We start from the raw sequence: 26,044 nt of genomic DNA on the forward strand, positions 1-26,044 counted from the left end.
CTGCATAGCTTTTTCCAGATCTGTTTCTGATTTAACTTGAAGTATTTTAGAAGAGATGAGCAACTAAATGAATATATATGTATCTTAGATAGAATAACAGTCATAATAATGAATTTAAAACTGTCCATCGCTTTTGTAATTCTCTTTGCTTCTGCAACTTTTGTATTATTGTATTTTATCTAAGTAAAATAAATAATATGTATGTATTTTGTGTTTATTTAATCAAATATTACTCTTTAAAATTATATTCATCCCGCTATGGGACCACTATTCTATTAATAAACAGGCCCTCTATTTGACAGCTTGGCAGTGGTGCCACATCTAATATTCTTGACATGGAACGTAGACTGCAACGAAACACCAACCCGAAATGACAAATGATATATGTATGTCAGAAACAATGAACTGTCAATGTCAATTGTCAGAGTCAGAAAGCAGAAAGCATACAAATGGCCAATGGCGTGTATATTTTATTCATTTAAATTATATTTCTGCCGGAATATATTATTAGTGGAGTGTTAAAGTGCCAGATATCATTAAAATTCTATTAAAAATATAATAATAGATCGTTTGTGTTAATTACCGTCTTCACAAAAAACTTTACTTACCTAATTAATCAAGTTTGAAGTTTTCATTTTTAATAATGAATACAAAATATTTGATAAATAGTTTGTGCTTTTAAGCGGTTACATATTTAGAATTATTGTAGGAATTAGCTATGTATAACAACAATGTAAGTCATTTATTAGATTCCATAAGTTTACTTGTGTTTCTTATCAGCATATTTAACAGGTGTAAAATTTGTCATAGCATGGTCTTATTGCTAATCAAAGCGTTCATTGTATGACTAAATAATATACTGTAACCCTTGTTACTCATTGATTGCTTGCTAATGTGCCTTGCTGTGCAAAGAAACTTATTTTGTACTTGTGGCATTGTTACTGTTTCGTTTGCTATTTAAAAAGATGGATTATAACGCATCTGTAAGTTATTTTACGTATATTCATCATCACCATTGGCTCTACAACCCATGGTGAGTCTTGTCCTGTTCTAGAATCAGTTTCCATCTCCTCCTGTCTTCGCCTTTTTTCTCCAATTTTCGTATTCTTAAAACTTGTAAGTTGTCTTCCACCTGATCCTTATCGTGCTCAGGGCCTGCCTCCTTTCCTCACTCTATTCGGTCTTTGGTTATAAATGTGTTTTGATGGCTCCATCTCTTGTATTATTCATGTATATTTACTTTCCAACATATTTTCTAAAAATTCCAATAGGTTTATAGTTTTTTCGGTTCTTTCTATAGTTGTAGATGTCTTCGTATTGACATCAGTTTTACCTCTGTCTGTATTTTTACCTTACTCGAACTCTTGAACAGTGTTTCTACAAGTTTTTGAGCAGTTGAAGAAGTGAGGCTACATCTTTTATCTATTTTTGCAGCAAATTCCACAGTATACCAATACAGGGTACCAAAATACATACAACCAGTATCCTGAAAACTATCCACAACACAATAATAATTATGGATATCAAAATTATGGCAGTTATGAGAATCAGGTAATTTTCTTTAATTGAAACGACTAGTTTTTAAAGATTATTTAAAATGTAATATTGTAGATGTCACAGCTTCCACCACCAACTCGAGCTTTGGTTCAAGTGCCGTCGGTACCTCAAGCACAAATTTCTACCCATGGAAACTTACACACCGATGACTGGAGTAGAAGCAACTACCATGATAACAAAACTGGCGGTATGTATATTAATAAAGAATGACAGATACTACTTAACACTTGCAATGAACAGCCAATAGTTTGAAGGACTGTAGTACAACAAAAAATTGAAGAGAGTGAAGTATACTTTTTTTTACTACAAAAACAAGATTACGTAGGTTAAAATTTCTGACGTCAGAGCACTGCCAAATCGTTAGAATGTGACTTTTATCATAGCCACGTTAAGTAATGTCATTACTTGTCACATATTTTCTTTGTATATGTTTACTGTACAAATAATATCTTTAATTCTTTATTCTAATTAATGATGTCAATAGGTTTTCATTTCTTGCCGAAATACATTAATAATATGCTGAAATATTTGTAATGTTAATTGAATGGTGGGCTACAACAATGTTGTAAGAGACAGAATCCAGATTATGCAGGAGATGAAAAAAACACATTGACAAGCCATTTACGAACATACGGATACCAACATTGCGGTACGAAAAACTCAGGGAAGGCAAAATATTTTTAGCCAGATTGAAAGATGCTCGCATTGGTCTTTGGATATACAATAATATTGCATTAAAACCTCACTTTGACCCAATATGTCGCTTACAACATTGTTGTAGCCCACCATTCAATTAACGTAAATAAACATCAACTTTAAAATTGACATTTCTCTAGCACAACAACACCCACACAGAACTGATCGATCTTGCAAAAGTGTCAACATGGTATTATAATAAGAAAAACATTTTTTATTATTTATTAATAATAAAAATTTTATGAGACAATCCTTTAAGTTAAATACTTCAGAAAATAATAATTTTATTTAAATATATTAGACAATCGTACGCTACTGATGTGACAGTTCTGTGTTGCTACATTTTTACTCCATTTAGTACACAATTTGATTCAAAATATAGCTTTAAAACACTGTACTGTTTTTATAAATAACTACATATTAAATATAGCTTAATTTAAAAACTATTGTAATTATTGTTGTGAACCTATGGGCCATTCCATGAACATACATCTGTTTTGGATTACTTCGACAATGAATATTTTACTGTGCAACATAAGAAGTACGAAAGTAAATGGAGCTAATAATTATTCCAATAAACAACAATGTAATTTGCACTATTTTACACCTAAAGGTAGAAAGGCTTAGGACTAAGTAAAAAGTAAGTAATTTGCAATTTACTTTCGTTCTTCTTATTTTGCACAGTAAAATATTCATTGTCGAAGTAATCCAAAACAGGCGTATGTTCATAGAATAGGGTATATACTATTGTGGTTGTGTTTGTATTGAGAAACATAATCCAAATCAAATTAATAGATTATTTTGAACAAGAACCGAAATAATGGGATTCCCTTTTACCATTAACTGCAGAGAAGTAAGTTAAAGAATTTAGATTTCTTAGATAAGATTATTATTAGATTAAAAGATCAGAAAGCTTTCTTATGAATTTTAGCGTTTGCAGTACTTAGTTTTAAAAATATTAAATAATCTATTTGAATGATTATACCTACACTATGATAACATTGTTGTTAATTAATATATTTTGGCAAGTAATGAAAGCCAATTGACATCATTAATTAGAATACTTAAATAATTATAGATATTATTTTTATAGTAAACAAAAAAAAACAAAAATATCTCTGACCAATAATGACATAAATGTAGCCATGATGAAAAGTCACATTCTAATGTTTTGACAGTGCTCATACGTCAAAAATTTTGACCTACGTAACTTGCTTTTGTAGTAAAAAGTCTATATATACAAAATGCTAATCAGATACAAGAAAATCAGAATAATATCCTTCCACAACATTTTAATGTTGTGGAATGGTTTTCATACTTGAAAGATCTTGTACAGATGCAATATTCCTCATAAGGCAAATTACTGAGAAATCACTAGAATACAATAAACCAGCATTTCTGTGTCTGATTGACTTGAAGAAAGCATTTGATAGAATAAGAGATCTTCTGTATGATCGAGAATTTCCCCTAAATATCATAAAAACTATTGAAACCATCTACCAAAACAACAAAATGGAAGTCAGAATAGATGGAAAACTTATAGAACGTATAGACATAGGCAGCAGAATAACACAGGGGAGGCATTGAGCCCTATGCTCTTCAATTTAACCATAGATAAAATCATCAAAATGTCAACAAAGGAATAGCATGCAGAATGGGAAACAAAGAAGTAAAAATACTCCAATATACAGACAATGCAATGTCTATAGCCCAAGATGAAGACAGTCTGCAAAGGCTAGTCCATAGATTTAACATAAGAGCACAAATATTTAACATGATAATCTTGTCGTAGAAAACTAAAACAATAGTAATCAGCAAAGAACCAATCAGATGTAAAATAGAAATTGATGGCATCATTATTGAACAAGTAATGGAAATAAAATACCTTGGAATTGCACTGTCCAGCTATGGCGGCCTTAACAAAGAAGTGAGGGATCGAGTATAAAAAGCAAATAGACTAGCAGGGTGCCTTAATAACAGTATATGGCGAAACTAACAATTATTAACATTGAGGTGAAGTCAAGAATTTATAAAGCCAGAGTAAGACCAATATTGACATTGAAAGAAACCAGTGTAAGACCAATAATCCCCCTGGAATTGTGAAATTTCTTAACAGTTGAAGGTCATGTCTCCAATGAGTCACCCATTTCAATTAATTGTTGAACTATAAAAATTTCGTATATTTTGCTATTGCTGCAGAGCATTTGTTTACAAGTTTCACTTAGATAACTTCCATAACCTTATGTTATAGTCATTCAACTATTTCCGTATTTTAACAATTTTTTTGTAGGATATCTTCAGAAATGGAAGATATGGACTGAATCAATAAAAAGGTTACCAAAGTACAGTTAATTACGAATATGCTCATATAATTCTAGCTCATATTTTGATAGGATTAACCTACCTTTATTTGTAGGTTTGGTGGAAGAAAGTCAGCAACCCAACAGTCAAATAATCAGACAACGTGAGGACTACGTGAAAAAAGCTTCGGTGCTTAAAAATGAGCTCGATCAGTTGCAGAAACAGCAACAGGACATGTATGAAAAACCACATAAACATCAAGAGTTTGAAACTATTTTGCTTCAGAATTCCAAGTTACAGGTTAGTTCAGTTTATTAATAATGATAGTTCATGTAGATCAAAATAAGATCTATAAAAAAAGCTTAAAACTTCAATTATTATTCTTTTTTATTTTGTTGTTTACACTTGGGCCAATGTTTTTACTTGTTTTATTTGTTATTTTTGGGGTTTCAGGATATCTTTTCCATATTTTTTCTTTTTGTGACGTAATAACTTGAATATACAGTCTGTTCCAACGAAAATTTGACCCCCCCCCCCCCCCGAAAACTCAGCAAGAGCTTTTTCAAAATTTAAAAAAACGTGTTAATTTATAATGGGTGGTAGACTAATTTTCATGCAAAATTCATGCCTTCAAATGTAACCCCCCTACTACCCTGCATCAACCCCCACTAGCAAGTGTGGTTGAGTGGCACATCATTTGAAAGGTAATTTTTTCTCTACATGACACCCTATTTCTTTTTTATTTATGTAGTAAGTACACCTGCTATTTAAAAAAAACTGGGGGTTTGATTTGAGGGCATAAATTTTGCATGAAAATTTTTTCCCATTCCAATATACATTGACCTGTTTTTTTAAATTGTGAAGAAACTCTGAGTTTCTGGGGGGGGGGGGGGGGATCAAATTTTCATTGGAACACACTGTATGTAAATGGAAGAATAAGAATCAATATTCATTTAACAAATTAACAATGCATACAAAAAGGACTAAAAAGAGTTCAATCATTCATTCTCTTTATTTAGTCAGTAATAAAGTAATTTTTCGTGAAGTATTAGGTTTTTATGTTTTCAATTTCATGGAAAATCTTATTTATTGGCAATAAAAGGTTAAACAATTAACTGAGATTTCTTGGCTGATTAGTCAAGACTACAATAAGTCTAATCTGTGTGACATTTCATTACAAACAAGAAAATAATCATTCAATTATTTTTGGAAGTTATTTTTCGGAAAATAGTTGTTCCCCACAGTAGGAAAGGCAATATGGTAATAATATAAAAAGACATGTTTTGTATGTACTTAGGAACAAATGAATGAATTGAAAAGAAAAGTAAGGGTGTGTAGGATTTAATACCTAGCTGAGCACTGTTGTGTAAGAAAGTCATGGAGTAACAGTATATTATTACCTGTTTACAAAAACAATGGAGATATTCAATAATATACAAACAACCAAGAAAAATAGTGCACATTAGAGCCACAACCTCTCTCAGTGTTAACAGTAAGGTATGTCTCTGTCCTTATTTATGTTGTTGAATCATGGACCTTGAACGAAGATATGTGCAGAAAATTGGAAGCATTTGAGATATGGCTATGTGGGAGAATACTTAAAAGAATGAAGAACCGAGGGTACTGACTGCCATCAAATCTCGAATGTTACAATACTTCAACAATACTACAATACTTCTGCAGCTTTTCCAAGCTGCTGCAGATGAAATAAAGATTGCCATCATGATCACGAACATTCATCAAGGATACCCACATAAAGAAAAAAAGAAGAATTACAAACTACAGGGACATAAAACTACTTAGTCAAACCATGAAAGTATGGGGGAGAGTAATTATTAATAGACAGATACATGAGGAAACAAAAATATCTGATAATCAGTTTCGCTTTATATGGGGCAGATCAACAACAGATACAATTTTCACTTTTACAAGGCAGTTGATGGAAAAATACAAGACTAAAAAACAAATGTTCACATGGTATTCAATGATCTTGAGAAAGCATATGATACGAGTTCATCAAGAGATTCTGTGAGAGACCTGTATGAGGGAGTAACAAATAGTGTTAGGATAAGTGTGGAATACACCAAGGCTCGGTGAATATTAAGAATACATCAGTGGATCTTGATCTTAAGAATCTTATCAGAAGAATTGTGAAAACCATTCTAGAGTCTATTAGACCTAGATCAACATTTTTTCAACAATTTGTTGTTCATAAAAGTGAACTCTTCTACATCTTCAAGTTTGTTGACCTAGAGACGTTTGGACCTATGGAAATTGATCAATAGAAAAACCTAACAAGAATTCACTGTTAGTGTTTATACGTAAGTATAAATGATTAAATTGGAATTGAGTACTGCGTTGTATTTCAGTTGCTGATAGAAAGGATGTCTATAACGATAAAATTTGCCTCCCTGTTTATTAATTGCTGAGGAACTGTATAATAGTATGTATTGGTCTATATTGTATTATGTACGCGTCATGAATCGTCATTTTTAAGCCCATTTCTTTATTGCAGGACGAAGTTCAAGGCAAGCTCAAGGCCATACAAAATGTTATTCAGATGTTGTCAGATATCATAAAAGACGGTAAAACTCTGAACGACCTCGAATCTGAGCTGTCGAACAACAGTAAACCTCAACCTGTAACTCAAACGATAGTGCCGTCAAGTAGATACTCGGAAAGTAATGCATCTACAGTCACGACATCTGAATCATTGGTAGTCGATAAATATTCAGACGAGAAGATTTGTTACACACACTACGACACTGGTTTGCATTGGTGTCGAACGTGTGACGAATTTCCACAAACGGCTAAAGACTTTTTGCTGCATCTGCAAGATAATAAACACCAACAGAGGAAGAAACTCGATAAGGTGGACAGTACGCCTTGGCATAAGCTTCCGCCTGAACCGTTGCTGCCATCTGATGAAAATGCGCCAAAGAAACGTATCCCTATCAAAGGTATTTTATACTTTAGTCTTTATAATATCATGTTAATCAGTATATCTACCGTAAGTTCTAGCTATAAATATATCTTGGTGTACGATTTTTTAAATAAATATACCTACTATCACCTTAATCATAATATCTTACTTGCGAAACTTACAGCATCTGGAAGTCTCTTTGATTGGATGCAAAGTTACCTGACTAATCGAAGTTTAAGTATAAAAATAGTATGTTTTCTTTCTAATGCTTTTACAGGTACATCTGGAGTACCGCAAGGTTCCCACCCTGGTCCCCTTCTATTTAATTTGTTCTTGAGTTCACTCTATTTTTAAGGAAGTTAACTTTTTAATGTTTGCTGATGATGTTAAAATATATAACACTGTCAAAAATGAGGATAACATTTCTCAGCTTCAGTCACAAGTAAATGATTTTTATGAGTGGTGTGGTAGAAATGATATGGAACTTAATATTAATAAATGCTTTTTAATAACTTTTGCTAGATCCCATTCGCCTATTCACCATCAATATTTTATTAATAATACTCCTGTCACACGTGTGAACGAAATTTGGGATTTAGGTATAATATTTGATTGTAAATTAACATTTTACTCTCACATCGACCATACTGTTTCGAAGGCATTTAAGATGTTGGGTTTTGTATTACGTTCATCAAAAGATTTGTCAATTCACACAATAAAAATCTTATATTGCAATATCGTGAGATCAATTATTGAAGTTGGTTCTATCGTCTGGTCACCTAGTTATGCATATCAAATCCTAAATATTGAAAAGGTTCTAAACAAATTTTTACGTTTTGCAGCTTTTAAGATGGGTTTAACAGTTGGAAATTATACTTATGACAATATATTAATGAGATTAAATTTACAAACTCTTGAACGCAGGAGAGTCATGTTGGATATTTGTTATCTTCGCAAAATTATCTCTGGTGTTAAAAACTCCAAAGAATTGATAAGTCTTGTGTGCTTTAATATACCTGCTAGATTGACACGAAATCCACAAATATTCAAGGAACAACGGAATGCTACAAATTATGGTCAATATGCACCAATTAGTAGATTGACCCTGTATGGAAACAAGTTTAGTCATCTAATAGATCTGTTTGGTTCTTCAATTTCCTCTATTAAACAAGAACTCTAGCGTCTTGAATTTTGAATTTAAAAAAATTAAATAGATTTAACTGTTGTAATTGATTCAGTTGTTTTCATCATTTGAAAATAATTTATATTCTTTTTATTTTTTATGTTTGTGTTTTATAGTTGTAGTTTTACGTGTATCTAATTTTTATATTTTCATTATTATGACGAAAGCTCTGCTTTATTGTACTTTGTATGTATTGGGTTTATCCCGTTAATAAATAAATAAATAAATATTAAAAGGCAAAGTTTTTCAATACTAATAGCGACATTAATAATATTGAAAAATATTAAAAGTGTTACTAAAAGATTTTTAAGTTGAAAACTTATTGGTCCATTTCCCTGGTGACACCTCCAAGGCTTCTACAATATACAAGCCAGATGGATGCTGCAGTGAAGACAAAGGGGAAGGAATTCTACACTATGCAATTCACAACCCCCGTCTGCAGCTTGGTAAAGTTCCAACGGAAAATGGACCTAGTTAAATAAATAATAATATTTATATATATTTTTTGAACTGTTTCTTCTTTTATGACTTATATATTGACTGGTAAAAATTTGGAATGTCTGTATAAGGTATCGCAAAAATAAATGTTTAATTATAAGTAATTCGGAGAAAAATAATGTTATTTTTTTAATATGTTTGTTCTTGTGCATTTAACTGTTTTATACATATGGTCTTTATTTAAAATAAATACCCACATACAAAGTGTGCCCATTAAATATCTGGATTCTGTGTCTTTTGATACTTCCCAAACCCTAAGCTCAATTATCAAGGTTGTATGTCACTCATTCTCATTGCAGCAATTGATAGTTCAAATCTTTGGGCTAGTTTTGATATAACTGATCGACAACAACAATATAACCTTGACTTAAGATCACTAGAATTACACCAGAATTTGCAGCATAAGGCTCAAAAATAAACTGCATAACGTTGCAGTGGATAATGTATATGCACTGAAGAGAAAGACTGATAAAGAAGAGGTTGAAAGATTATATGGAGAACTACAGGAAATAAGTGATAAAATCCAAAGACACGATACTGTTATACATTAGGCTAAATTGGGGAAAGAAGAAACTTTTGTATACATAGTTTGCATACTGAAATCAGCCAAAATGGACTTAGGTTGCACAAATGCACAATTCGCAACAGCAAATAATTATTATGTTGTCGGTAGTAACTTCCAGAAAAGGATATCCATAAAAGAACGTGGAAAATACCAGGAACGAACGAAGACCAAACCTCATTTAAAAAAAGATGAGCAACAGACATAACTAATGTCAAAACATATCGAGGGGTGAACACTAATTCAGATCACTAGCTTGTGGAGGCAAAATTGCGGCAGAAAATCGCGACAGTGGCAAAAGGGACAAATGGTTGAATTAACAAACGGAATATTGAAGTATTCAAAACCCCAACAACGAAACATCTCCAAATAAAACTTGGCGGAACCAGAGAAGATATTTCAGTGGATGAATGGAGATAATTAACAACAATAATAAAGGAAACTGCATAGGAATCTGTCAGAAAACCCAAGGGACAAAGAAATGTGTAATGATATGATAATGAACGCAGAAGTGCAGTAGAGGAATAAAATGTTACGTTAGTAATGCTAATCTTAATCAATCTCAAAGAAACACCAGAAATACAGTGGAACCCCAAAAAGTCGGCCTCCGATAACCCGGACCGATTTTCATCAGACAAAAGAAACATTTTTTCACTTTGACTGAGTTTTTTACATACTGTATACAACTGTACGTAATTTAGATACACTGTGCATATGTATTTTATTAATTTTTACCATATTCTCCGGCTAACACGGATTTTCGATAACTCGGATCGGCCGCGGTCCCGATTAATCCGACTTATCGAGGTTCCACTGTATTAGGGAAATTTATAACGAGAAGATAATACAAGTGACTGGAATATACAGAAGAAAAAATAAGTCCAAGAAATCCTAGCTAGAGCATAACATCAGACAGGAAAGCAGAAAATTCTATAAACGGATATACGAAAGTATACAATCATTTAGACCAAAATTGACGATATGAAAAGACAAGGGCGGCGAACTACTAACAGAGAAGCAATAAATTATAAAGAGATGGAAAGAATACTTTGAAGAAAACCTAAATGCAGGAAATGCATTAATAGTCCTGTCGCCAGGGGGGTACAACGGCCTGCTTTATTCAGATGGACTTACCCAAGTTTTTTATGTATTTTGACCCGTAAAACACGAATTTTTTGGGTAACAGTTGATCAGGATGTCGATTAGATTGTTATAAACAAAGAACTTGAGGAATTACATAACAGCGATTTCTCGCAAATCAATACATTTTTTGGGCTATTTTAAGCAAAAATTGTTGTTACAAGTTTTTTCGTCGGATGCATAGTTTTCGAGATAAACGCGGTTGAAGCTTCAAAAAATCGAAAAACTACAAGTTTTGAACCCGAATAACTTTTGATTAAAAAATAAAATAGCAATTCTGCTTACCGCATTTGAAAGTTCAAGTTAAATTTTATCGGTTTTGATTATTTGCATTGCTAAAAATGTATTTTTTTTTTATTGTTAAACAAAGCTATAAACACATAGTGTTTCCCGTTCCCAATACATGCGTTTTAATGTATGCTACGTAGAAATAGCCTCGCTTGCACTTGTACCTACTCTACCTACTCGTTCGATTTTAAATGGGAGATCATTGAAAATATCACTCGAGCACTATGTGTTTATAGCTTTGTTTAACAATAAATGTTTAGTAATGCAAATAATCAAAACCAATATAATTTGACTTGAACTTTCAAATGCGGTAAGCAGAATTGCTATTTTATTTTCTAATCAAAAGTTATTCGGGTTCAAAAATTGCAATTTCTCGATTTTTTGAAAGTTCAACCTCGTTTATCTCGAAAACTACGCATCCTACGAAAAAACTTGTAAGAATATTTTTTGCTTAGAATGATCAAAAAAATACAAAAAATGTTTTGTTTTGCGAGAAATCGCTGTTATGTAATTCCTCAAGTTCTTTGTATATAACAATCTTATCGAAATCCGGATCAACTGTTACCCAAAAAATTCGTGTTCTACGGGTCAAAATACATAAAAAAACTTGGGTAAGTTCATCTGAATAAAAGAGGCCGTTGTACCCCCCTGGCGACAGGACTATAAGGAAGGAATCTAGTGACATACACCATCTTAATATTCGTTGGTTTAGTCATAAAAAAGGTGTTAGAGTCAGGTTCTGTCAAGTCTCCTTGTGGCTAGACCATTGTACAGCTAGTTCGTTTTCGTGAAATGTGGTACACTTGTGTTTTGTCTTCTCAGCTCTCTGAATTTCGTCTCTGAGGAATGGCATCTTCAACACATGGTGAAGTGTATGTACCACGGTACATTTACCACCTATCTTAGTACTTTACCACCTTACTTTAAAGAGGTGCAAATCAATGCAGAAAATATTTTTTAATTGGTAACGGTAGTGGCAAAGGTGCAAATATTCCTTCGATCCGCGGAACAATTAAAACCGCACAAAATAATGGTAAGCAAGTAGAAGAAAGCAATATACTTATATAATCTTTACAGGTCTGCAATTCTTCGTAGCAGCCCCGTCGTGGTACTGCCGATTGTGCGATGTTTGGATCGGAGATCTGCATTGTGCTTCTCATCATTTAAAATCAAAAGTCCATCATCAAAACTTTGAGGTAAGCGTTTAAATGTTTCAATTATCGTTACTTTGATTTTGCAAAAAATTGGTTTCGTCATTTCTTCCATCTTTTAGTCGTCACTGCATTGCTGCGTGTTTTTTATGGGAAGAAATCCAGATTGATTGTGTTAGTAACAGTTTTTCTAGAATTTGCTTCCAGAAAAAGTTGTTTACGTGGATGAATTGCTTCATATAAAAGACAGGCGATTAAAAAAGTAAAGCAACCATATTAGACCTGGATCCCGTGTACCAAAAAAAGTTAATTGATAGCAAGCTGAAAATTTGTTAGTAGCTTAACGGTGTCTAGTCGGACAAACTTTAATGTATGGGAACACTGGAACAGGGGAAGTTTTAATTGTGGAACGTGTCATCCTGACAAGTTTATGATTGTGAAAACTTCTTCTTGTAGTGCCTATCCGTTTCGGATGTTGGCGACCAGCATGGCAATCTGCACTTTGCACACTGCTGCTCTGAAAAGATTTGTAGTGGTTGTGTTGAACCACGTTCGTAGATTTTTCAGCCAGGAAATCCTTCGCCTTCCTGGTCCTCGCTTTCCCTCTACTTTTCCCTGCAAGACCAGTTGCAGCAGTCCATATCTCTCACTGTTCCTCATGATGTGACCGAGGTATTCGATTTTGGCTGTTTTTATTTTGATTAACAGCTCTTTTTCTTTTTTCATTCTCAGCAAAACACCCTCATTAGTAATGTGGTCGGTATAAGATATCTTCAGGATTCGACGATAAAGCCACATCTCAAAAGCCTCAATTTTCTTGCAGGTGGCGTCTGTGAGAGTCCACGACTCAACTCCGTACAACAGTATAGGAAATATATAACATCGTAGTAATCTGACTTTTATGGGTATCGACAAATCATGACATTTGAACAACTTTGCCATTTTTTGAAATGCAGATCTTGCTTTCTCTATCCTACATTTGATTTCTATAGAATGGTCCCAATTTTCATTGACGTTCGTACCAAGGTAGGTGTATGTTTTTACTCTTTCTATTTGTTGACCATTCACACTGATTCGTCCAAATTGCTGTTCATTCTTAGAGATCATCATACATTTGGTTTTCTTAGTGTTTAGTGAAAGTCCGTATCTCTGACTGACTTCTGCGATTCTGCTCATTAACTCCTGTAGGGCTTCAGAACTGTCAGCGAATACCACAGTGTCGTCTGCGTATCTTATGTTATTGATACATTCTCCGTTAATTCTAATTCCGGCTTCAACATCATCCAATGCTTCTTGAAAGATTTCCTCAGAGTAGATGTTAAGCAGCAGTGGGGATAGTATACATCCCTGACGGACCCCACGTTTGATTTTGATATCGTCGGATTCTCCTGCCTCTGTCCGGATAGATGATGTTTGATTCCAGTACAGATTGCTGATAATCCTTAAATCACAGGTGTTTATTCCAATATTGGTTAATATCTCCATCAGCTTGTCGTGCTTTACTGTATCGAACGCTTTATGGTAATCAATGAAACATGCATAAATATCGCAATTCACGTCTCTACATCGTTGAAATAGCACTTGTATACTAAATAGAGCCTCTCTTGTACCCACTGCATTTCGAAAACCAAACTGTGTTCGGCTGATTTTTTCTTCGCACAGTCTATATATCCTTTGATGTATAATTGTGAAAACTAATTTGATGTGAAAACTAGCAGGTTGTTAAGTTTATTCAATGGCAAACTTTATATAATATATGAAAAAATGTTTGTCTGACAAATATGTTGGGCATCTTAATAAGTCCGACACTAGAACATGTCAAATGACAGGAATTATATTGCATGGATTGCAATTGCAATTATACTGCATGGATTTTAATGAAATTTTGTGCCTAGCCTCTACTTATCTCCTAATTCAAAGTCTACCCTATATCGATGTGTGCTTTTATCTTGGGGGTGGTTCCCACCCCTTCTTAGGGGTCGAACATTTTTTGGTTAAAATTACCACGGAATTCGCTAGAGAACCTAATTCTAAGCAAAAACTGTTCTATAATTTTTTTTTGAAAACTCAATACTTTTTGAGATATTCGTGGTTGAAAATTGGCCATTTTCATTGAAAAATGACACCTTTTCGGACGGATTTTTTGCGAATATCGTAAAAACTATGCATCTAACTAAAAAACTATATTAAACATTTTTGTAGGCTATAAAAAAACAAAGAGACACTTCCCTTCATAAATCTTCTAGTTATAATACAAAAAGAGATATATGGTAGGTGAAAATAGTTTGTTTTTTGGTACATTCTCAAATTGGTGTATTTAACTTGAAATAACAGGAAACGGTCGATTTTAGGTGTATAATGCTACTAATACCTTTTATAGTGCTTGAAAAGACCTTCAAAACGAGCTATAGTAAAGGTCCATTGTATTAAAACTAAGCGAGATATGCTGCAAACAAAATTGATAACTAATGTATTTTAAGAAAAAATGAGAAGTAATTTTAACCCCCCATCCACCAAAATGTAAATGCATCGTTTCCTTCCCCAATACCTTTTATTGTAGTGTTATTTCTATGTTAAAAAAGTTGGACGGGTTTAAAACGAAGGGTTTTTGAAAAAAAAAGATCAAATTATAGAGAGCATTTTTAAATTTTCTTAAAAATCTTTCTTTTTCTCCATGTGACTTAAAAATGATAGTAATGAAAAATAAAAAGGAAATTTTTATTTGAAAAAGCCCTACATTTTTGTATGGTATCTTTTTTTCGTATCTCTTATCTTTTTCGAGTTACATGGAGGAAAAGGAAGATTTTTAAGAAAATTAAAAATGCGCTCTATAATTTGATCTTATTTTTTTCAAAAACCATTCATTTTAATTCAGTCCAACTTTTTGAACATAGAAATAACACTATAATAAAAAGTATTGTAGAAGGAAAACGATGTATTTAAATTCTGATGAATGATGGGTTAAATATACTTCTCATTTCTTCTTAAAATACATTAGTCATCAAATTTTTTGCAGAATATCTCGCTTAGTTTGAATGTAATCGACATTTAGTATTGCTCATTTTAAAGGTCTTTCCAAGCACTACAACAGTTATTAGTATCATTATACACCCAAAATCGACAGTTTCTCTGTTATTTCAAGTTGAATACACCGATTTGAGCATGCAGCAAAAAAACAAACTCTTCTTACCTACCATATCCCTCTTTGTATTTATACTAGAAGATTTATGAAGGAAAGAATCTCTTTGTTTTTTTATAACCTACAAAAATATTTTATATAGTTTTTTTGTTAGATGTATAGTTTTTAATATATTCGCAAAAATCCGTCCGAAAAGGTGTCATTTTTCAATGAAAATGGCTAATTTTCAACCACGAATAACTCAAAAAGTATCGAGTTTTCAAAAAATAATTGTAGAACAGTATTTGATTAAAATTAGGTTCTCTAGCCTATTCCATGGCTATTTTAACCAAAACATTTTTCACCCCCCGAGAAGGGGTGGGAACCACCCCCAAGATAAAAGCGCACATCGGCATAGGGTAGACTTTGTTTCTTGAGCTATTCCCTACTTACTGTGAAAATATCAAGTAAATCGATTTAGTAGGATGGAATTTAGAGCCAAATACCCTCATTGACTGCCCTATTATGACAAAGGTTATTACTAGCTATATCTTTTTTTTTAGTCCAGAGAAATAAGATTTTTCTCGTGACACATCCCCCTCCAGGCCGAAACCAAATTTTTTGAGTAGTATGGACATCTATATTAATAACCTATATGTTTCCTGCAGCCGATTTTAATGATATACATAGTTATAAACAAATGAAGATCAAAAAACGCTAAATTTTCGCTTTTTTCGTCTATTACCAAAAAGTTAAGCACTTTAAACAAATTTGAGTGTAAGAAACTCATAAATCGTATAAAAAACTTCAATATGGCGTTCGCTGAATATGTCCATCCTTATTGGTTGCTTAGAAAATTGCAAAATAAATCATAAATTTTGAGTTTTTAAAAATATTCATAACTTATGTAAAAAATTAACTTAGAACCTTCTTATTACACGGAATGCTGATACTTCTTGTACTTAAATTATATTTTAAATTTCAAAGCAATTGGTCAAATAGTTTAAAAGTTATTTAATTTGTTTTTCCCAAATTCATTTTTTTTGCAACACTACAAGTCAGAAAATTATGAGGCTACAATCATACTTCGGACAGTTTATGAAAGAAGAACATTTATACTATTACCATTATTAAAAATAAATGACAAAAAATAATTTTAAACAGTGTAAAATTATTTTGAAAGAACATGTCGATTTTTTGCTTACTTATAAACAATTAGAATAACTTTTTAACCATTACCTGTAGAAAAATTATTTTTCCATATTTAGAAAGACTGAATTTTTATACACATTTAGAAAGAAAAACAACTGTCCTAGGACAATTAGGGACAAAGTTAGCCCCCCCCCCATTTATTTAATTCACATGTTTTTGCAAAATAATTTTGCAATATTTATAATTATTTTTTGTAATTTTTTTTTAATTAAATTATTACTGTAAATTTCCTTCTTCCATAAACTATCCAAAGTTTTACTGTAGCTTCATCATTTTCTGACTTACAGTGTTGCGAAAAAAATAAATTTGGGATAAACAAATTAAATAACTTTTAAACTATTTGACCAATTTCTTCGAAATTTAGGGTATGAATTAAGCACCATAAGTCTCAGCATTCCGTGTAATAAGAAGGTTCTAAGTTAATTTTTACATAAGTTATAAATATTTATAAAAACTCAAAATTTATGATTTATTTTGCAATTTTCTAAGCAACCAATAAGGATAAACATATTAAGCAAACGCCATATTGAAGTTTTTTATACCATTTATGAGTTTCTTACTCTCAAATTTGTTTAAAATGCCTATTTTGTTAGTAATAGACGAAAAAAGCGAAAATTTACCGTTTTTGATCTTCATTTGTTTATAACTATGTATATCATCAAAATCGGCTGCAGGAAATATATAGGTTATTATTATAGATGTCCATATTACTCAAAAAATTTGGTTTCGGCCTGGAGGGGGTTGTGTCACCAACCGGCTATTATTTTTTTCCTTATTTCTCTGAACTATTTGTGTTTATAGATATTCACGACTCAGAACCCACATTGGGAAATGGAGTGGCTGAAAGATCGGGAAAAGTCCATGACCAGAAAAAGAGACGAAGCTTCTTCTTCTGATTCCGACGATTCAGATTCTGACCGAAAACACAAAAAGAAATCCAGCGAAAGCTCATCAGCCAAAGATAAAAAGAAGAAAAAGAAGTCGAAGAAGAAGAAAAAAGCAAAGTCTTCGGATTCCAGTTCCAGTTCTTCGAGCTCAGATAGTTCGGATACTGATCGTAGTAAGAGTATCAGAGTGGCGATGCGCAATATGAATGAGAAATGGAGCGCGTTAGAGAGGATAGTCGAGGAGCACAAAAAGAAGGAATTAGGCGAAAAGGAGGAAAAGGAAAAGGTTCCTGATACGTCGGATGATCAGCTGATCAACCAGTGGATGGCAGTGGCTGAGCCTCCAGCTAAGGTATGTGTGTTTGTGTGGTGTAAATGTCGAAAAGCAGAGCGTAATGAACATTTTCAATAAGCACCTATGTTTTTGTTGGAATCCTTGTATCAATAATCACGATATGCACCAGTCTAAACCTTGTGCTTATTTTTGTATTTAAGAAAATTGAAAATTTTTGCTTTTTGCGCCAATATCTTCGACTATAACTGGATAGATAGCTCCTACAAAAAAATTATAGAAATAAAAAGTTTCGATTTTACATATTTGACTAGCTAGAAATTGAAAATTTAATAAAAAATGAATAACCATTTTCAATTTGTTCAATTTGTTTTCATTCTGGTGGGATATGTTATATGCCATTAGAGTGAAAACTTAGTCTTTTGAAAATTTAATGTTTATTGACTAAAACGTGTGCTGAATTTCATTAGGAGCGGTTTAAGAACTTTTGCGTAGAATTTTGTAATGTAGGGTCCGCAAAAAAAATTGCAAATTGGCAAAATTATGCTGGATTAAAATAATCGCTTTAAATAATAGACAATTTTTTACATATTTAGAAAGACCTCTAGCTTTCAAAAACACTTTGAGGTAAAATGAGGATGGTAGGCCGCTTTTCTATAAAATCACCGGGCCGCTTGAAAAATTCCAGTACGCCACTGTTTTCCTAGGCGGAATATGAAGGCTGTAAGTTATGTTTAAATGGTCGAAAAAAATTAAACCCCATTTTTTGCATTTTTTTTTTTACTAATTATTGCTCTTTTTTAACAATAAAAATTATATTTTCAATTTGTAGCTGGTTAAATATTATGTAGAATTACAAAACAAAACTTTAACCTTCTATATATTTTTTTTGTTGGGGCAATATCTCTACATACCCGGACTAATCTGTAAAAAAACGTCTATTTTTGGATGTGAAGGTGACACCTTCAGTAATAATAATTGACTTATGCTCCTTCTCAAATATGCCCGGAACATTAATAAAAAAATTAAAATATTTAAAAATTTCGAAAAGCATCGATTCTTTTTCTACTTTCTTTGCTCATAACTTTAAAACGATTCGTTTTGAAACAAAGTCGTAGAGAAATAAAATAAAGATAATTGAATTTTGTATGATATACGACTGGTCAAAAACGTTTTAAGGTAACCTTTTCTGCAATATAGCAATAAATACAAAATAAGGGGGCAAAATACGACTGTTGTTATTCAATGTTTCTTAACCACTTTGATGGCATTTTGAACCTTAGTAATTCGCTTAGAAAATTCTTATAACATGGTCTACCAAATTTCATTAAAATCGACCTAATAGATTTTGCATAATAAATTTGCAATGGTTTTTAAAAAAGTTCAAATTTTTTAAAATCTTTCTGAACAAAATGTAGACCCTTTAGAAGTTTTCTAATTTTTTTACATATAAAGAGGTGCTCTGCCTATCTAATACACTTTACAGAATTAAAATCGGATTATTTAAGGGGCCTCAGCAATGTTTTAAAATTATAAACAATTTTTTGGCTTATAAACAAATGGCTTTGTTTGATAATAAAAAAATTAATTTTTAGCAATGCAAATAATTAAAACCGGTATAACTTGACTTAAACTTTCAAATGCTGTCAGCAGAATTGCTATTTTTTTTTAATCAAAAGTTATTCTCGTTCAAAAATTGCAATTTTTTGATTTTTTGAATGTTCCACCGCGTTTATCTCGAAAACTATGCATCCTACGAAAAAACTTGTCAAGAACATTTTTTGCTTAGAATTACCCAAGAAATACAAAAAATGTTTTATTTTGCGAAGAATCGATGTTATGTAATTCTTCAAGTTTTGTGTTTATAACAATCTTATCGATATCCGGATCAACTGTTACCAAAAAAATTCGTGTTCTACGGGTCAAAATACATAAAAAAAAACTTGTGTAAGTCCATCTAAATAAAGGAGCCCGTAGCACCCCCTTCTGGACACAGCACTAATTTGTTTATAAGCCAAAACATTGTTTATAGCTTTAAAACATTGCTGAGGCTGCTTAAACAATCCGATTTCAATTCTGTAAAGTGCATTAGATAGGTTGAGTGCTTCTTTATATGTAAAAAAAATTGACAAATCTTTGTATGTTCTAGTTTTTGTTGTGCAAGATTTTAAAAAATTTTAATTTAAAAGAAAAAGTTTAGATTGCAAAATTATTATGCAAAATCTAGTAAGTAAATTTTAATGAAATTTGGTGGACGGTTTTAGCACATTACAAAAATTTTCTAAGCGAATTAGGAAGGTTCCAAGTGTAACCTAAGTGATGGAAAAACATTGAATAAGGACAGGCTTGTTTTGCCCCCTTATTTTATATTTATTGCTATTTTGCAGCAAGGGTGTTAAACTAAATCAACGATAGATGGAAGCAACTGTTTAAAATTAAAATTAATATGAATACACTACATTATGAATAAAGCGGATAGAAACATCTGGTCACGTTATTTTGATACCAGTAAAGTGATGTATAATATACTGTACACCATGAGCGAAAGGATTAATTTCTTCTAGTAGCTCAAGGTTTGTTATTTGTCTAAATTCATTTTCATTTATTTTTATTGGTCCTAATGCGCACACAGACAGTATGGCGTTTAGTTGTTAAATATTTCTAGTTATTTAGAAATAGGTATATCAGTGCAAGAAAAGGTGTGAAAAGAATATATTAGTGTTTTTAGTAAATATATTTATTATAATTTTTGTGTCTTTGGTTTTGCCTTCCTCAGGAGTAAGATGAGTATTATTAATATTTTATTGTATCTTTATTATACTTCACCTTGTCTGTTTGTTACCGTGAATTGTCATTAGGTACGTCCGAACCAATAAAGACACAGTCCTCGTAGCTATTTGGTATAGCATTCGGCCAGAGATCGAGAGGTCTTGAGTTCGAATCCAGTGCAATCCTATACTTTTTTTTTATTTTTTTGAAAGCGGTAAGCACAAAATTACTTTGGTGTTTAAAAAAAATTAAAACAAACTATTTAAAATGTATTTATTTTTAAGAAATCATATAATAGAAATATAACTTCTTACGTGCGTACAAAGTACACACACGTTCTTTTTTAAAAAAAAGTGTAGATTGCAAAATTATTATGCAAAATGTAGTAAATCAATTTTAATAAAATTTGGTGGACGGTTTTAGCACATTACAAAAATTTTCTAAGCAAATTAGGAAGGTTTCAAGTGTAACCTAAGGCAAGCCGCACACCAAAGAAACATGAAACGAAAAACATGTTTCATGAAAAGAAAACACTGCTAAACAAATCTCAAACTCCGCCTACCAATGAAACGGGTGTGATTCATGCTCATGACATTTTTATTTTCGGAGAGTTTCATAAATGGCCGGACGTATATTTGTTTAGCAGTGGTTTATTTCCATGAAACGTAATTTACGTTTCATGTTTCTTTGATGTGCGGCCTGGCTAAGTTTTGGAAAAACAATGAATAAGGACAGGCTTGTTTTGCCCCCTTATTTTATATTTATTGCTATTTTGCAGCAAGGGTGTTAAATTAAGACTTTTTAACCAATCGTATCAGATGGAAAATTTATTATCTTTGTTTTATTCCTATACGACTTTGTTCCAAAATGAATCGTTTTAAAGTTATATGCAAAGAAAGTAGAAAAAAAAACGAAATTTTTTGAAATTTTTAAATATTTTATTTTTTTTATTAATGTTCCGGGCATATTTGAGGAGGAGCATAAGTCAATTATTATTAACGAAGTTATCACCTAACTTTATCCGCAAAAATCCGAACGCCACCTCTCACATCCATCTAAAAACAGATCCTTCCTGGTCTATTAGATTTATAGGCGAAAATATAAATAGCAAACATTTTCGATTGTTTTCTGATTTTGAAAAATAAAAATTTAAGCACAATATGTGCTACTTCGTGTATATATACAACATAAATATATCCTGATAATTTATACAAGGTATTGTTGTATTTATACAAATTGTCCAATTAAAAGCAGATCCCGTCTAATATAATATAATAATAATTACTTTTAGGAAAAACTGTTATTGATGTCTTTAAAAGATAGAATGCGCGAAAAGAAAGAACAAGAACAGATGCGAATCACAGAGCGAGAGAAATCACGACGACAGCAAGAGCAAGACGAACTCGAGCGTTCAGAACGGAAAAAAAGAGACGACAGACGTGCCCTAGTCGAAGCCGAGATACTGAAAAAACAAAGAGAGCAGGAAGAGATCCAGAAGATGAAGGACATTCACCTTAGGTTTAAAGCAAACAATTACCGCAAGAGAAAATCTCAATCGCCCAGCGAAGATGTTGAGAGGTATGATACTACTCGTACAAATCCACAAGGAAAAAAGTTTTCCTGCAGCTGGCTGTATACCATACAGGGTGATTGATTAGTAGGGTAAAGCTCAATAGCTCCGCTATAGTAATAGATAGCAATAAAAGTTAATAACAAAAATTTTAGCCACCTTTGAGCCTTACAAAATTAGTTAGAATGTTACAGGGTGTTCGATAACACAGTGGCAGACCAAACTTATGTTATTTTAAATGGAACACCCTATATTTTATTTTATATTCGAAATCCTGTTAACTTCTCCATCACAAAAATATAAAGGTTTGTAATGTTATACAGGGTATTTACAAAGTTATAACCAATTTTGTATGAAAATCGTAACAAGTTCAACTCCCTGTATAAATAAAAATAAGCACAACAGCAATGGTTTATTAATGCCATATTTTTTTATGTATTGTCAAAATTTTTAAGAATTATTGATATTGCTAATTTTCTTTATACCAAATACAGGGTGAGTCAAAACGCAAGTACATTATTTTCTCAGTTATGTTAAATGGAACACCCTGTATTTTATATCATTATTGAAAAGTAACATTAACTTACTTTAATTTTTATATAACATTCCCTATGCCCAAATTTATTAGTTTTCGAGATATTTTCATTTTTCAGAGAAAATTATTTTAGGTGTTTAAATTTATCTAAATTTTAAGTAAGCCATGACTGAATTGACAATTGAAGATTACCGATTATCAATCCGGTAATCCATGTAACACTGTAGCAAATAAAGAAATAAAAATAATTTATTAGTAATACATTTTACAAACAAAAACACAACCACAACATTTTTGAAACAATTAAAAACTATCTTTTTATGTAAATGCAACAAATAAACAAAGAAAATTAGTAATAAATTTTACAAAAAAACACACAAACACAAAATACAATATTTTGTGAAGACAATTAAACACTACTTTTGTATGTAAATGTAACAATGTAACAAATAAAGAACGAAACATAATTTATCAGTAATACATTTTGCAAAAAAACATGTTTGAAAAAATTAGAAGCTACTTTTAATAAAATATTTTTAATATTTAATTACATAAGGTGTTCAAAATGATCTCCTAACACATTTATGTACGCCTAAAAACGATCATTGAATGAGCTACTTACTCTACGGAGCATTTGTAAATTAACACATCGAAATACACTTTGTATTCTATTTTTCATCTTATCCCTTGTTGTTGGAGGTATTTTATAAACTTCATTATTAACGTAACCCCAAAAAAATCAGTTTATTAAATTCTGGTGATTTGGGTGGTCACGCTAGTGGTCCATTGAAAAATGAAAATATCTCGAAAACTAATAAATTTAGCCATAGGGAATGTTATCTAAAAATTAAAGTACGGTAATGGTACTTTTCAATAGTGATATAAAATACAGGGTGTTCCATTTAAAATTACTGAGAAAATAATGTACTTGCGTTTTGACTCACCCTGCATTTGATATAAAGAAAATTAGCAATATCGACCATTCTTGAAAATTTTGACAATACGTTAAAAAATATGGCATTAATAAACCATTGTTGTTTTGCTTATTTTTATTTATACAGGGAGTTGAACTTCTTACGATTTTCATATAAAATTGGTTATAACTTTGTAAATACCCTGTATAACATAACAAACCTTTATATTTTTGTGATGGAGAAGTTAACAGGATTTCGAATTTAAAATAAAATATAGGGTGTTCCATTTAAAAAAACATAAGTTTGGTCTGCCACTGTGTTATCGAACACCCTGTAACATTCTAACTAATTTTGTAATGTGAAGCTCAAAGGTGGCTAATTGTTATTAACTTTTATTGCTATCTATTACTATAGCGGAGCTATTGAGCTTTACCCTACTAATCAATCACCCTGTACATTTAACACAAAAAATTTTGTTAATGAAAATCATTTATAAAAGGTATATAGTTTATTAAAAATTACCTTAACCTTCGGATGTCCAAGGGGGTAAATTTGGACCACAGCGTATGTTTTTCTTTAATAAATTCAAAAGTATTTTCAATTTTTAACTCATTATTTTTTTATTTGACTTTAATATCATTCTAGATATCCTCATATTTTGAAATAAAAAAAAATGCTTATATTTTACGAATAAAAAATATATTCTGAAGTTGATGTTTAGTAAAATACCGTCTATTATGTGGAATTCCAAATAGTTTTACACTGAGCGTTATCAAAATCTATTTTTAAACTGTGGTGCATGTTATGTACGAATCATGACATTCCTGTCTGCTACAGTTAGTCATTATTATTATTTCCTGGCGTATATTATTATAGTTTCTTAGTATTTTGTGTACATATAAGATATGGCCCGCAAATATCTTACTGACGCTGAGTTACAGGAAATTGTTACTGCTAGCGATTTTTATGGTGATATAGAAGATGAAGATTTAAATGCTGAAAACATTCATTCCAGGTCATTTTCCAGTCATTCATTCCAACCTCCGTCGGTCATCCGTGTAACAAAAAGAGGTTGGTCATCGGAAGGTTAAAGAGCTACATCACAAATGCAGAACGTTTTCGATCTATTACAGATCATCAGTGCTGAACAGAATGTTCACATTGCTAAGCCACCAAAATTGAAAATATATGGGTAAAGACCCTTTAAAATGTTACAGTAATGGAAACATTGACATAATTTTTTTTAAGGTACTAGTATAGTTTAGAAGACCAAAAATAAGCATTTTTCAAGATTTTTTTCTCAGAACATTTATTAAAAATGAACATAAAACTTTTTACATATTAACATCTAACTCTTAGAGAATACATATAACACGTACACTAGTACCGGGTGTCCTCTTATATTTTCCCCCATTTTAACTGCCTATAACTTCTAAACGGCTCAAGATAGAAATATGCGGTTTTCGCTGAAATGTTTTATTTTACTAAAAGTTTTGTCTGAATGGATTGAATTTTTTATATCGCTTTCAAATACGAAACAAAAAATGGCGGATTTTTGAAAAAAAACGTTGTTGACTTTTTTTTAATGGAACACCCAGTATATTTTTTTGTAAATTGAAAGAAAGGTCATTCACCTATCCAGCGATATAAAGTTTTTCAAAATCGGTTGTCAAATCACTGAGTAATTAATTTTTAAAATGAGCGGTGCAACGTGGATATCACATACCTAAATAACATACTGAGCAAAATGATATTATGTTATGTGATTTCCACATTGCATCTCTCATTTTAAAAATTAATTGCTCAGTCATTTGGCAACCGATTTTAAAAAATTTTATATCGATGGATAGGTAAATGACCGTTTTTTCAAGATACAAAAAAATATACTGGGTGTTTTAATAAAAAAAGTCAACAACGTTTTTTTTCAAAAATCCGCCATTTTTTATTTAAAAGCGATATAAAAAATGATCATTTACCTAAAAACTTGAAAAAACGGTCATTTATCTATCCAGCGAAAATTTTTAAAATCGGTTGTCAAATGACTGAGCAATTAATTTTTAAAATGAGAGATGCAATGTGGAAATCACGTAACTTGGTTAGTTGTGTTATTTAGGTATGTGATATCCACGTTGCACCTCTCATTTAAAAAATTAATTACTCAGTGATTTAACAACCGATTTTGAAAAACTTTATATCGCTAGATAGGTGAATGACCTTTCTTTCAGTTTGCAAAAGAATATACTGGGTGTTCCATTAAAAAAAAGTCAACAACGTTTTTTTCAAAAATCCGCCATATTTTATTTCGTATTTGAAAGCGATATAAAAATTCAATCCATTCAGACAAAACTTTTACTAAAATAAAACATTTCAGTGAAAACCGCATATTTTTATCTTGAGCCGTTTAGAAGTTATAGGCAGTTAAAATGGGGGAAAATATAAGTGGACACC

At 31.6% G+C, this 26,044-nt stretch overlaps 1 protein-coding gene across 1 annotated transcript in view; it reads left to right on the forward strand.

The window, feature by feature from the left end:
* Nucleotides 1–428: 428 nt before the first annotated feature.
* LOC114327652 (zinc finger matrin-type protein CG9776) overlaps nucleotides 429–26,044 on the forward strand; it is a 35,106-nt gene continuing 9,490 nt past the window's right edge. The window contains exons 1-8 of the mRNA XM_028276325.2: nucleotides 429–733; nucleotides 1,435–1,551; nucleotides 1,612–1,744; nucleotides 4,670–4,854; nucleotides 7,070–7,514; nucleotides 12,226–12,344; nucleotides 17,431–17,868; nucleotides 21,869–22,155. Coding sequence (XP_028132126.2) covers nucleotides 719–733; nucleotides 1,435–1,551; nucleotides 1,612–1,744; nucleotides 4,670–4,854; nucleotides 7,070–7,514; nucleotides 12,226–12,344; nucleotides 17,431–17,868; nucleotides 21,869–22,155 — 1,739 coding nt within the window. The 5' untranslated portion in view covers nucleotides 429–718. The remainder of the gene's footprint in view (nucleotides 734–1,434; nucleotides 1,552–1,611; nucleotides 1,745–4,669; nucleotides 4,855–7,069; nucleotides 7,515–12,225; nucleotides 12,345–17,430; nucleotides 17,869–21,868; nucleotides 22,156–26,044) is intronic.

Source organism: Diabrotica virgifera, chromosome 9 (genome assembly GCF_917563875.1).
Source record: "Diabrotica virgifera virgifera chromosome 9, PGI_DIABVI_V3a".
In the NCBI taxonomy this organism is placed as follows: Eukaryota; Metazoa; Arthropoda; class Insecta; order Coleoptera; family Chrysomelidae; genus Diabrotica; species Diabrotica virgifera.